Source organism: Cnephaeus nilssonii (assembly GCF_951640355.1).
Source record: "Cnephaeus nilssonii genome assembly, chromosome: 5".
NCBI lineage: Eukaryota > Metazoa > Chordata > Mammalia > Chiroptera > Vespertilionidae > Cnephaeus > Cnephaeus nilssonii.
Window position 1 is genome coordinate 44,176,514 of NC_137076.1, and position 13,172 is coordinate 44,189,685.

The following is a 13,172-nucleotide window of genomic DNA, read 5'->3' on the forward strand; positions in this document are numbered from 1 at the left end:
TTTAAAATAGCATAGTACACATTTATTTCTATATGTACATATATACATGTATTTATCTATCTAGGGTTTAAAGTAAATTATTGGGAATCTATTAAGCTTTTTAAAAGTATTTTATGTAAGAATTTATGGCCATTAGGATTTTATATCTTGGCAAAATTTTGTGTCAAATTTGTTGTCCTTGAGCTTTCTTTTCTTGAGCAGGAGCCACAGAGGAACAGGGTGATAACCGTCCATGCCATGAAACATCTGATTTTTATTCATTTAGAATTCTATTTTGTTTCATACCTTTGTTTGTAGTTAACATTTTTTTTTCCCATCTACTATCCTATACTGCATCTAAAACCCACATTTTGGCACAAACAAAAAACTAATGAAATTTTGGATTTTTTTTGTTTGAGGGTATTGGAGCTTCATTGGCTGAATCAAAGGGAGGGTTTTTCCAGTGTTTAAAGCTATATCTATGGTGTATACTCTTATTTTTAACATTTGGTTGTTTGTCAACATTGTTCTGAATATTGCTGGTGATCTTAGATTCTCTTGTTCATGTGTGCTTATGCCATGAGTGGATAAAGTAGAATGAGCATTGAATGGATTATTTGCACATTTCTTGAATTTGCTTTGTTAGGAGATTTCATACCACAAACAATTCGGGCGTGATAACTATGACAGAATCTCAGGAATCTGAAAGTTTTTGCTTCTGGGTACCTCACCAAATCTGGTTAATCTGTGTTCCTTGCCCAGAATGTTTAATAATTTCCAGTTTTATTAAGGTGCAGATATATTGAAAAGTATCAATTATTTCCCTGTAAGTTAATATGTGCATAATATTGCTAACTTGTTTTTTTATTAGGTCATTCATTTCACTTTATAAATCCATTTCATACTTGTTATTAGATCCCTCTCTGGGCGCATTGTTGGAGGTGTGTGGTGGTTCTTTACCCTGATCATAATCTCCTCCTACACGGCTAACTTAGCTGCCTTCCTGACTGTAGAGAGGATGGTGTCTCCCATCGAAAGTGCTGAGGATCTTTCTAAGCAAACAGAAATTGCTTATGGAACATTAGACTCTGGCTCCACTAAAGAGTTTTTCAGGGTAAGAGATTCTGCTTTGTAACTTCTGCTTTTATTCTTAAAATTTAACCTATTTCAACTTTGTCCCTCTTTGCCTCCTCTCAAGGTCTATACAAAGGTACTATGTGAAAGTAAACTCCACCTCTGTCTCTAACTCCATTTCCATTTTTTTTGTTGTTATTGAATTTATTGGGTGACATCTATATAATAAAAGCTTAAGCCCGTGGTCGGCAAACTGCGGCTCGCAAGCCACATGCGGCTCTTTGGCCTCTTGAGTGTAGCTCTTCCACAAAATACCATGGCCTGGGCGAGTCTATTTTGAAGAAGTGGCGTTAAAAGAAGTTTAAGTTTAAAAAATTTGGCTCTCAAAAGAAATTTCAACCGTTGTACTGTTGATATTTGGCTCTGTTGACTAATGAGTTTGCCGACCACTGGCCTAAGCGACCATTACGGCAGAACGACCAGAACAACCCGTCACCATGATGCACACTGACCACGAAGGGGCAGACGCTCAATGCAGGAGCTGCCCCCTGGTGGTCAGTGCACTCCCACAGGGGGAGTACCACTTAGTCAGAAGCCAGGCTGACAGCTGGCAAGTGCAGCAGCGGTGGTGGGAGCCTCTCCCGCCTCTGTGGCAACACTAAGGAGCAGTGAGCCGAGCAGTAAGGAGCAGTGAGCAGGTGGGCAGTAAGGAGCAAGGGGAGCAGGCCTAAGCCGGCAGGCAGACATCCCCAGAGGGGTCCCGGACTGAGAGAGGGTCCTGGGCTAAGGGACCTCCCGCCCCAGTGCACAAATTTTGTGCACTGGGCCTCTAGTTGGTTAATAAAATGATAATAGGTTTCAGGTGTACACTTCTACAAGGCATCATCTGTATATTGTATGTTTACCACCCCAGTTCCAGTCTCCTTCCATCTTATTTACATTCCTGGCTTTGTCCCTGTCCCCCTCCTTTCCCTATTCCTATGCTTAGCTCTACCTCTATTTTCTGATTCCTCACTTATTTGGATAAAAACACAGTATTGCAATGAAATATTAGTTTTATAAAGTTTGATTGTAATTTTGGAACAAAATTGAAGCAAAGTACAGTTAAGTATAGATTAGTATTTTTAAAACAATGGTGTTTTTTGCTTGATTTTAAGTATGACTGTCATTTATTGTACATAGTTTACAGTTGAAAACTCACTTTTAAATCGATTATGCTATTTTTATGTCAGAAAACAGATTATGTTTATATGTGAAAATTCTGAATTTTCTGTCAAACTCTCCAAGAAAAGGCTAGCAAAGGCCTTCAGCTTTTTAAAATTCACAGTGTAATTATAATGTATTTTACCTTTTAAAAAATTGGTGGCCCTATGGTCTCTGTTTATAAGACAAACCCAATACCCTGATGTTGGTATAATTTTATTTTATTATACTACTAGAGGCCTGGTGCATGAAATTCATGCATGGGGGGGTGTCCCTCAGCCCAGCTTGCACCCTCTCCAATCTGGGGCATCCCTCTGACAATCCAGGACTGCTGGCTCCTAACCACTCACCTGCCTGGCTGCCTGATTGCCCCCTAACCGCTCCCTGCAGGCCTGATTAACACCTAACTGCTCCCCTGCCAGCCTGATCAATACCAACTGCCCTCCCCTGCAGGCTTGGTCACCCCCAACTGCCCCCCTGCAGGCCTGATCCCCCCAACTGCCCTGCCCTGCAGGCCTGGTCCCCCTCAACCGCCATTCCCTGCTAGCCATCTTGTGACAATGTGAGGGCGACAATCTTATGATGTGAGGGTGTGAGGGTCAATTTGCATATTACCTCTTTGTAATATTGGATTATCTCTATATATAATGTTTAAATACAGCTGATCAACTTAGGTCTTAAGCCAATATATATGACATACGATGATCTCTGGTAATTCACAAATACCTTTAAAGTATCTGAGTTTATTTGAGTGAGAGCTAGGCCAGTTTACTTCAGAATTAGGGTTAAAGAATTCAGTTTTCAGTTGAAGCCGATTATAATTTGAAGTCTGTCTCACCCTACATTGGCATCTTCTCTCTTTTTCTAAATAACTTCAGTTAGGCTAACTGAAGTTAGGAGAAAAAGTGGTTGGAGGCAGTCACAGCTGATAACAGATAACCTGGAATTTGTTGGACTATAGAAGCTTAATGCTTTCATTAGGGACTGCAATTTAAGTGCAGAAGTGTGGTCAATCTATCAGCAAGTACTTTAATGCAGCTCTACATATGATGACAGATTGTAATACAGATTTACTACTAATGGCAATTTACTCTCACTCCCAACCATATATGTAATATGTGTTTAAATAATATAACATGGTGCTCTAACTTGATCATAATAATCTATTGAACTAAATTAGAATACTGCATGGTTATTAATTAGCAGTGTATTTTGAAACATTTTCATTATTTGCATCCCAATAGGATGCAAAAATATTTATATATTTTACTAGTATTCTTCCTTCTTGAAATACATGAGATCTATGAATGAGGCAGTAGTACTCTTTATATGATTAAAAAGATCTTAATTGTTTCCAGATATTCACTTCCATGTGAGTATACATATTTTGAGAGTTACTGTCATTAGCTTGTTTGGACAACAATAGAATTAACTACTCTCAACTATGGCATATTCAAGTTCCCAGAGCTTTTCAGTATACCTTAACTCAGTCAATCATAGAAACATGCCATAATTACCAAGAAGCCAAGATATACAAATTCCCTAGTAAACAAGATGAAATGGCTAGATGACTGTGGGCAAAAGAGCATTGCTACTCTTCTATTCTTGTATTTCAGGGCACTAATTCCATAGAAACCATAACACATACAACAGATAAATTTGAGTATTTGTCCAAATTCAGGTAGCTCTTCAGTGTGCCTCTTACTAAAGGGTTCTTTTCATATAGTATCTTTCCTTGAAGAGGAAGTTCCCTGAATTTATTCTGCTGCTCCATGCTCTGTTTTGTTTGCTTATGTAATGTTAGAGAATTATCATGGTAGAAATTCAAGAAGGGCTATGCTGATCCTGCCAACATACCTTCAAAAGGAACTGTCAGATCAACTGTGGCTAGGTCTCAGTGCATAGACCATTGCAGTCAGCTTTCCCTTGTCTAGAGAAAGAAGGATATGGGCTTGAAAGTACCCCAAAGCCACACTATTTATTCTGTTTGTACCAATAAAGGGAAGCTAACATAACAGCACACATCGCCAAAGTGAATAGGAGCTTGCCATGTTAAGACCTCCACTGAAAATATATAATGTAGCTGTTATTTGGGAAAAGGTGTACACAAAAGGTTTGTTTCTTGAAGTTGGATTAAATAAAACAGTGCTGCTAAATTCTGATTAATTTTGTTAACTGTATTAATGTTTGATAATTGGGTACCATGATGATAATAGTAAGGACAATATTAATTTTGTTTCTAACTTCCAAAAATATTTTCTATGAGTCTGTGGCTTTCCAATCATATCCATCCTGGCTAATACCTTTCCACATAGTTTCTTGTATTAGTATAGGAAGAATTCAAAACAGAGTCTCTTTGGAAAAAAGAATTTCTCTTTATAGATGCTATTTAAAATGTGTTGAATAAGATAAAGCTAATTCATAGACATTATAAAAGCAAAATATAATTGATTTTCATTAATATTTTCTCCTTAAGTCCTAAGGTATATATTTGGTCTTTGGCCTGAATGAAAGGACTCAGGTGAACTTATCCATAACATATATCTGATCATATCTCATCATATATATGCTGTACTCTATAAGATTCACAATTACCAAAGAATTGCAATAAATTATACTTTTTTTCTTAAAAAGTTTTTAAATTGTGAGCTATAACACACAGAAAAGTGCATAAAATATAAATGTGCAGATTTATACACTCAGGCCAACAAATTGACCACTCTCAGCGCTGTTCAATAGAAATATAACAAGAGCCACATGTATAATTTAAACTATTCTAGTAGCCTCTGAAACTATGCTTTTAAAGGCAGCATAGTTATCTTTTCTCAACTTCCTCTCTGCCCAAATTTCTAAGCTTCTAGTGGAAAGTGTTGCAAAGGAAATTCACCTTGCATCTTTTCCTAAAAATAACATTCACCACCTATCTTAGGTCTTCTCTCTTAACTGTCCTTTAGTGCTAGTCATGTTTAAGGCTCCTGTAAGATGGATTCAAGACAGGGTAAAAGCTGGCAGATTGATTATCATGGTGGCCAATCTGCCAGGGAAGGAGATATAGATGGAGTGGGCTGAAGCCAGACTCAAGACACCTATTGTATTTTGTCCTCTAGCCATCTGTTATGCTTACTTTCAGACCAAAGACAGCTAATTATACGTAGAAGAAAAAACTTTCACCATTTTTACCATCTGGTAATATTTAAAGTTCTAACAGTTATCTTATGTTCCTAATATGGCTTATTTTGGCTTGATCGATAGCTTTCTCCTTCTTAGATACTGTTTATGACTAGGATTTTATTATTTATTTGATTTACAATTTTGTACTATCAAGAGTTTATCAAGCCAATTTCTGTATTTACCACAGCAAGAGCTTTGGATTTAGCCTTTGGAGAAATTGATTTGAGAAGTTGGATAATTGGCTAATTAAAGATATATAAATAGCAAAATAATGAAAAAATAATTTTAAGATAATTTAGAGATTAAATGGCCAGTTTTAAAACAGAATTCTAAACTTTTAGTGTTTTTTCTAGATGTTAACTAATGTTTCCTAAAAGCATATCTTCTATCAATTATAAGATGGGTATTTCATCTTGTTTATAGAGATCTATCTCTATGGTCTGCATGTGATGTCAATTACTCAATTTAAGCCTAAAGTATTTTCAGATTTCAGTTAAATAATATTATAACAAACTGTTATATTAATATTAATTTAGTAGATTCAGTGAGTGTGCATTAGTTTTAGAATTCCAATTTAAGTTTTATTTATTTATTTTATTTTTTATTATTATTATTTTTAATATATATTTTTTATTGATTTTTTACAGAGAGGAAGGGAGAGGGAGAGAGAGCTAGAAACATTGATGAGAGAGAAACATCAATCAGCTGCCTCTTGCACACCCCCCACTGGGGATGTGCCCGCAACCAAGGTACATGCCCCTGACCGGAATCGAACCTGGGACCCTTAAGTCTGCAGGCTGACGCTCTATCCACTGAGCCAAACCGGTTAGGGCTCAATTTAAGTTTTAAATTTTTAACCTTAAAAACTATACATCCCATCAGTGGTAATCAGTAAAAAACATGAATGATATTCTCTTTGTTCTGCTAGAGAGTGTATGTGAAAGGCAATCTTGTAACCATCGAGAGGTGTGAGGAAAAAGACCCTGTATCTTTATCTCCCAGGGTTTTCTATGGAACTCATATACATCCTTGTACAGAGTGAATGATAAAGCCTGACTCACTTTGGAGCTGCTGATTGTCCCTAATTATAGAGTGCCACTGTAGCATACCTATAATTAAGAAAGAATTAGGCTTTCAATTATAAACCACTATTTTTAGACTTTCACATTTTGATAATCCCTTCTCTCAATAAAGGAGGACAGATCTTAGATGAGTCTGAGTAGAAAATAATTTCAGAGGACCTATATGCTTTGTGTTTCTACAGAAACATAGATTTGAAGGATAGGAAATTACTTCTATTTATAAGCCTATCATTGGCCTGTCAATCTATAAAGCCCAATTATTATCCTACAGAAGAAAGTGCTTCTTCATGCCTCTCCTAAATCCCCCACATTGCAGTCTCTTACTTCCTCTGGTTCTCTTCTCCGGGAGCGTGAGGGACAGTGTGTAACCTCTGAATATGTCATCTACATTATTTATGCTGACTTTGGAAGGAAGCAATTCTAAACCATTGTCAGAAATAAAGGTATCACCCTTCTTATTAAGTGAAGTTAATCATTCCATTCTCAGAAGATAAATGCGGTCTGATAATAATCCATGAAACTATAATGTTGTTACCCAGCATCAGAGATTTTTTTACAGTTTATGAATAATGATAAATAGCATTAATGCAGATGTTCTGAAATGAACATAATAGTTTGAAATTTTCCATATATATATATATATATATATGATTTATGATCATACATATGATATATTATATAATCAAAATTGCCAAAGAATTATAATAATTTAGATTATATTTTTAAAGGTAGCAACCTTTTTTCAACTCCCTCTGTGGCATTAGATATACCTATTTATATTTACACTAGGAGCCCGTTGCACGAAGTTTCGTGCAATACTTTTCCTTCTCCTGGCTGCCGGCACCAGTTTTCCACCAGCAGCAGTTTTCCTCTGGCCACCCGCAGATCAGAGCGCCTCCCGCCAGCACGATCGGCCACCCCAAGAGGAACTCTGATCAGGAGGCACTCTGATCTGGGGGTGGCCAGAGGAAAACTGCTGGGGGAAAACTGGTGCCGGCAGCCACGCAATTGGCCACCCCGAGTTCCGCCACCAGCGTCTTCCACAGCGCCGGCCTAAGCAGCGCCGGCCTTTTAGGCTAGCAGGAGGAGCGGGGATCAGGGACTCGAGTCCCCGCCCCCGCTCCTACTGTCAGCCAATCAGCCACCCTGAGTCCCGCCCCCCACGCCTCCAGCCGGCCCAATCGTGGGTGTAGCGGAGTGATGCAATTTGCATATTACCTTTTTATTATGTAGGATATAAAAGCACAGACATAATTATGAGTAAAAATGAGGCATTATATAACAGCTTCCCTATACAACTACATTAAATGCTATTTCATTAAAGTTACATTTTGTTCCATTTACTACCTGTGTTCAGTAATAATACAGTATGCTTTCTTTACTGATAGTCTAATGAATAGATTTTTACTCATTTATGATAGTTCTCCATACTTATTTCATTATTTCTGGTATAGCTAATGATTTCATTATTTCTGGTATAGCTAATGATTTCTCTGTCATAGTTTCCTATATCTATCACATATTTCCATGTGGGAAGAAATATGTGTATATACTTCTAGTTTTATATATGTGAATACTTCCAGTTTTATATATGTGATTATATGTAAATATACTGCTAGATTCCTAAATATTAATACACATGTATACACATTTTATATCTTCCAAATATTTTGGAAATAGTGTATAGTCCCATATATGTGTACACACATATGTATGTAATTATGTTAGTAATATCAGAATAAACTCTTCATGGACTTTTCTCTCAAGCTTAGCCACCTAAATGACTTCTAAAATTCTAGGTATTAAATAAATGCAGAATGTGAATAAATTAGAATAAATAACACATTATAGAAGTGTTGTGAGTCACTCATGCATGGTTAGTCATATCTATTACAGCTTTTTCTTTCTTAGTTTTTGGGAGCTTGATTATTGCATAACAATCTGCATTGCCCAAGGCTTCTCTAGATGGTCCGGGACACATTGAAATCACTTCCTCGCTGGTTGGCAGTTTTCCTTCCTCTGACATTTTAATTTTCCTCACCTTCCACAAAACATCTGAGGACAGGACTGAATTCTTAAAGACCTGAAAGATACATCTTGCCTGCGTTGCCTGGGGAAAGCCTGCGTTCTGTCAGTTCTGCTAAATGTAGCTGGTTTACCGGTGCAGGAAAGGTCAACATTTTAGAAGACTCTGCCAGTGTCTCTTTTCAAAATGAGTATTCGGTTTACGGACCTCGCCGTGCATTCAGTAGTTCCCCAATTCATAGGGATATAAATAAATGTATGAGAGGCTCTACTGAATCTGTTTTCTGTGATCAGAGTGCTATGGGAGGCACAAGAACGGGTATGTGTACCTGCTGAGTCATGATCATGGTGCAAAGGGTCACCCCTCCCCGGGGTAAATTTGTTAATTTGGTCTTTCTCTTCTTCCCAGGGCCATGCTGAGCAAATGTCAGTGCGCTTTCCAATCAGTCACTTCATTTAGAGACCATCCTTGCAAAACAGAGGCGAGGTGTGAGCTCGCATTATCCCCTGGACGCATCATTTGACTCTAATCAGATTACAGGAAGCTTTCTAGTATTGTCCGTATTAAAGAGAAAATGTCCCTTTTCACACTATCATCAGATCATGAGAACAATTATTCTAGCAGAAAAGGTCAAACGATGGAGAAATAATTTGGGCTTAGTCTCTAATCCCCAAACTCTACTTAAACTCCTGTTCAGATTCCTCTGAGAAGATGAATTCCAGTATAAACCTCTACTGGTGCTTCAGATGAGACTTAGTGTTCAATTCACTCTATTTTTGTGTTTATGTAAGAGACTCATTTCTGCTCGCTCTATTGGATGTCTCACACTAGTTACCATGGTAATAAACACAGTCCCAGAGCTCTGCAGAGAAGAGCAATAGAATTGTGCAATCATTTAAATATACTGGAATTAAAATCTGAACTATAAATATTATTGATAAAGTTTTGAGAATTAGTTAGATGATATCTGAAGGTAAACTTGATTCTAAAGTAATTGACAGTTCACATTTCCATCCCATTTGCTCCAGATCATGTTGAGTGATCATCAAAAACAAGTTGCTAGTAAAGGTGGCTGCTTATTTTCATATAGAAATGAGCTTGTAGGAATAACATGCAACTGGCAATGCCAAATAATGTGGCAGGGTCCCAAAAAATTATGTTTAAGATTTCCTTTAAAGAAGAAAAGAACCAGGGGGAGATGTCAGTAAGACGTTGAAATAGAAAGACCCAGACTCTCCTTCCCAACAAAGAGACACTGACTCAAAAACAAATCCCTGACCAGTTCTTGCTTTTTAAATTTATCTTCATTGTTCAAAGTATAACAGATATCCCCTTTGTTTTCCCCATTAACCCTCTCCACCTGGCACCTGTGCCCCACCCAGGCCTTCACCAAGGGCTATGCATATAAATTCTTTGGTTAATCTCTCCCAACCCACCTACCACCCACCCACCCCCACCTTCCCTCTGAAATTCATCAGTCTGTTCCATGCTTCTATGTCTCTGGCCAGTTTTCTTAGTGAGAAATCCAGCTAAGAGGCTCCTACAGACATGGGTAGAGAATTCATGACACTCACCACAATTCTGTCCCCATTGCGGTGCAGAGCAATTGGGAGAGATCACCCAGCTCTTGGCTTCTCCCTAGGGAGAGAGGGTACAAAAACATATAGAAATGCCAATTACACATTAAGCTTTAAAAACATCTCAAGCTTAACGTGTAATTGGCATTTCCATATGTTTTCATACCCTCTCTTCCTAGGGAGAAGCCTATGTATATGCATAACCTATGGACACAGACAATAGGGTGCTGAAGGCCTGGGGCAGAGAAGTGGGGCAGGCTGGAGGGGGTCAATGGGGGGAAAAGGGGGACATATGTAATACTTTCAACAATAAATAATTGTTTAAAAAAATAAAAACATCTTTCATACCCTTAAAATAATTTGTATATTGGAATATGAATACAGTACTATGCATTCTTGATATTTAGGGTGTCCCCCCAAACTGTATACATACTTTAACAGCTGATAGCTATAGATTCTATTACATTTTGAAAATGAAATGTATTTTAATAAGCACTGTCTTTATAGTATGTATACGTTTTTTGGGACACCCTGTACATACTGTGGGACTCGCACATACCTTTCCTTAGTGTAGTAATGAAAGCTGCTGGAATGGGGACACGATGGACCTTCTATTCCCTTATAAATAACCTAAATCAAATACTTTCCAAGTATTTTGGAGATAAATAATGTGTAATTTCAAAATCCTCATTAACTAAAGTGTTAGTTTTATTTTCATTGGAGGAATACCATAAAAGCAAAATCACGTTCAGTATTGGACAGAGGCATGGCAGTCCATTAGGCTCTTCTGTTAACCAACAGAATTCTATTCTCATCTTCAAGGTTTTATTCACCAGTGTCAGAGGAATAGTTATCCCTATTTTTGTAAAGTTAATCTCTCCATCTGGGCCTTGGACACCTCTTTCCAATTATCTGAGATGTTGCTCTAAAACTTACACTTTAATAATGTCTCTAGTCTTTGCATCTCCACGGGCTCTATCTAGCCTTCATTCTGGTTTCAATTTTGCCTCAAGTTTGAAACATCCTCATGACAGCACTCTCCTTTATCTTCTCTTTCTCTTGTTCCTTTCCCTTAGTGGACAAGTTTATAAATTTGTTTACTAGAGCCTTCTGTTTTTCATTCTGGCTACTTGTTCCTTTATTCTTTCAAATCTAATCTCCCTTATAAGTCTCTCTGAAAAATGCCTTTCTAAGAGGGTCCCTTAATGCCCTTATGGCCAAATTGAAATGTTGTGTGTTTTCATGCTTGGTAAGATCTGTGTTGTGCAAAAATATTTTGATACTTTTTCCTCTTAGTTCATGAAACTTGAATGCTTTTTTTATATTTTCTCTTATTCCCCTTATCTGTTCTTTCCTTCACTGACATTTTAACTACTGTCTAGACCGCAAAGTAGGGCTACATGCTTTTCTCCTACTACAACTCATTTTGTAATAGATTTACAAAAATAAGTTTATAATCTTTTTACATTTGAAGACCATTCACATTTAATATACATAGCTGTGCAAACTACTGAAGTGAGGCTTTAAACATCAATATTATTTTAGCACCATTTAAAGAGAGGTTGACAATTTGGGGATGCTGAAAAGTTCTAATGAACCGCACATATTGATTCTCTTGATTCAATTTGACTATATTTTGTTTATGTTGGAAATTTACACCCAAATTAAAAAAATGTATAACAGATACACTCTACTGGGTGGGGGTGGGGGGGATCTGACTATTAAGAGTCAAAATTCCAGTGTATATTAGCGATTAATTGTTAAAATTCTGATTTCCAAGAAGTGACTATAGTTCAGAAACTTACAAGAATGTTCGTAGGGACTATAGATTTGTAAGCCCCAAGGAATAATGTGATTGATGTGAAATTCTTTTTGGTCTGCCAACTCCGGTGGTTGGCAGGGACCGTTTGAGTGTCTGCTGACATCCATCATGAAACAAGGGGCCAGGCTAGAGTTCCATAGGGAGGATAATAAATCAGCCAGAAGGATGAAATCCTAAAGGAAGGACAATCATCTTTTGTCTTAAATACAAATTTTTATAAAATGTCAACCAAATGGACTAGAAAATAGAGGTTATTAATTCACACTATGGTACTCTAATCTTTATATTTAGGAGGCTTTTGGTCAAATTCTTTCAGTCATAGAGTTACCTTCATCTTAATGGTTATACTACCTCAGACATTATATTTCTAGAAAAAAGGGGAGTTTTTCATGAAAAGTAGCTTTATTCATGTTTGAAATGAAATTAGAGATTAGCACAAGGAGAGCACAGTTCTAAATATAAATTTTATGAAGACACTCATGATATAGAATCATGTTTGGCATTTGAAAATCTCTATATTGTTTGGACTTCATTTGTATTTGGGAATCGTTTAGAATTCCCATTCTTGAAAAAAAAAATAGCCTTGCTGACATTATGAGAAGGTATTTTGACATTTATTAAAAGTCAGGGGGTAAATGTGTTTATTTTTACAATGAACCATATAAAAATTAATAACCTAAGTGGTGAAAAATATCTGGAATTAAGTACCAATGTTTCCTACTAATCCATGATTAAGTGTGTTTTGTAAGAATAATAACATATTCCTTTACAAGGATGAAAAGGCTTATTTAGCTGGTAGAAAAATTAATGCCTGCTTTACTGTATATGACAAAGAAGTAAAACTAAATTAAAATGACTATTGCCTTCTTTCACAGAAAAGGAATCCATCTTTAAGATATAATTATATCAGATGTAGTTAGTGTATTTGGAACAGTTCCCCAACAATGCTTAACAACAGGATTTTAAAATTCTACACTGTTATTTGTTGTGATATATTAGTCAAATCAATGTGCCTATTAATAATCTCAAACTATGGAAAGGGATTTGAAGAGTCATGTTCAGAGTCTTACTCCTTAGGAAACACAGGAAGTCAACAGGGTTCTCCTGACCAAGCTATCCTTCATCTCCTCTTATCAAGACATGACTTACATCCTCATCAGAATGTGATGGAACATGCCATCCTGAGGAAATTAACTTGCTCATGCTTCCTGAAAGAAGGAATAGTTGTCTTTGATTTA

The 13,172-nt window shown here is 36.9% G+C and overlaps 1 protein-coding gene across 2 annotated transcripts in view; it reads left to right on the top strand.

The window, feature by feature from the left end:
* Positions 1 to 13,172, top strand: part of GRIA2 (glutamate ionotropic receptor AMPA type subunit 2) — a gene marked incomplete at both ends in the record, with an annotated part of 125,221 nt that overhangs the window by 106,742 nt on the left and 5,307 nt on the right. For both annotated transcript variants that reach the window (XM_079770813.1, XM_079770812.1), the window contains one exon: positions 895 to 1,093. In XM_079770813.1, the coding sequence (XP_079626939.1) occupies positions 895 to 1,093 (199 nt within the window). The remainder of the gene's footprint in view (positions 1 to 894; positions 1,094 to 13,172) is intronic.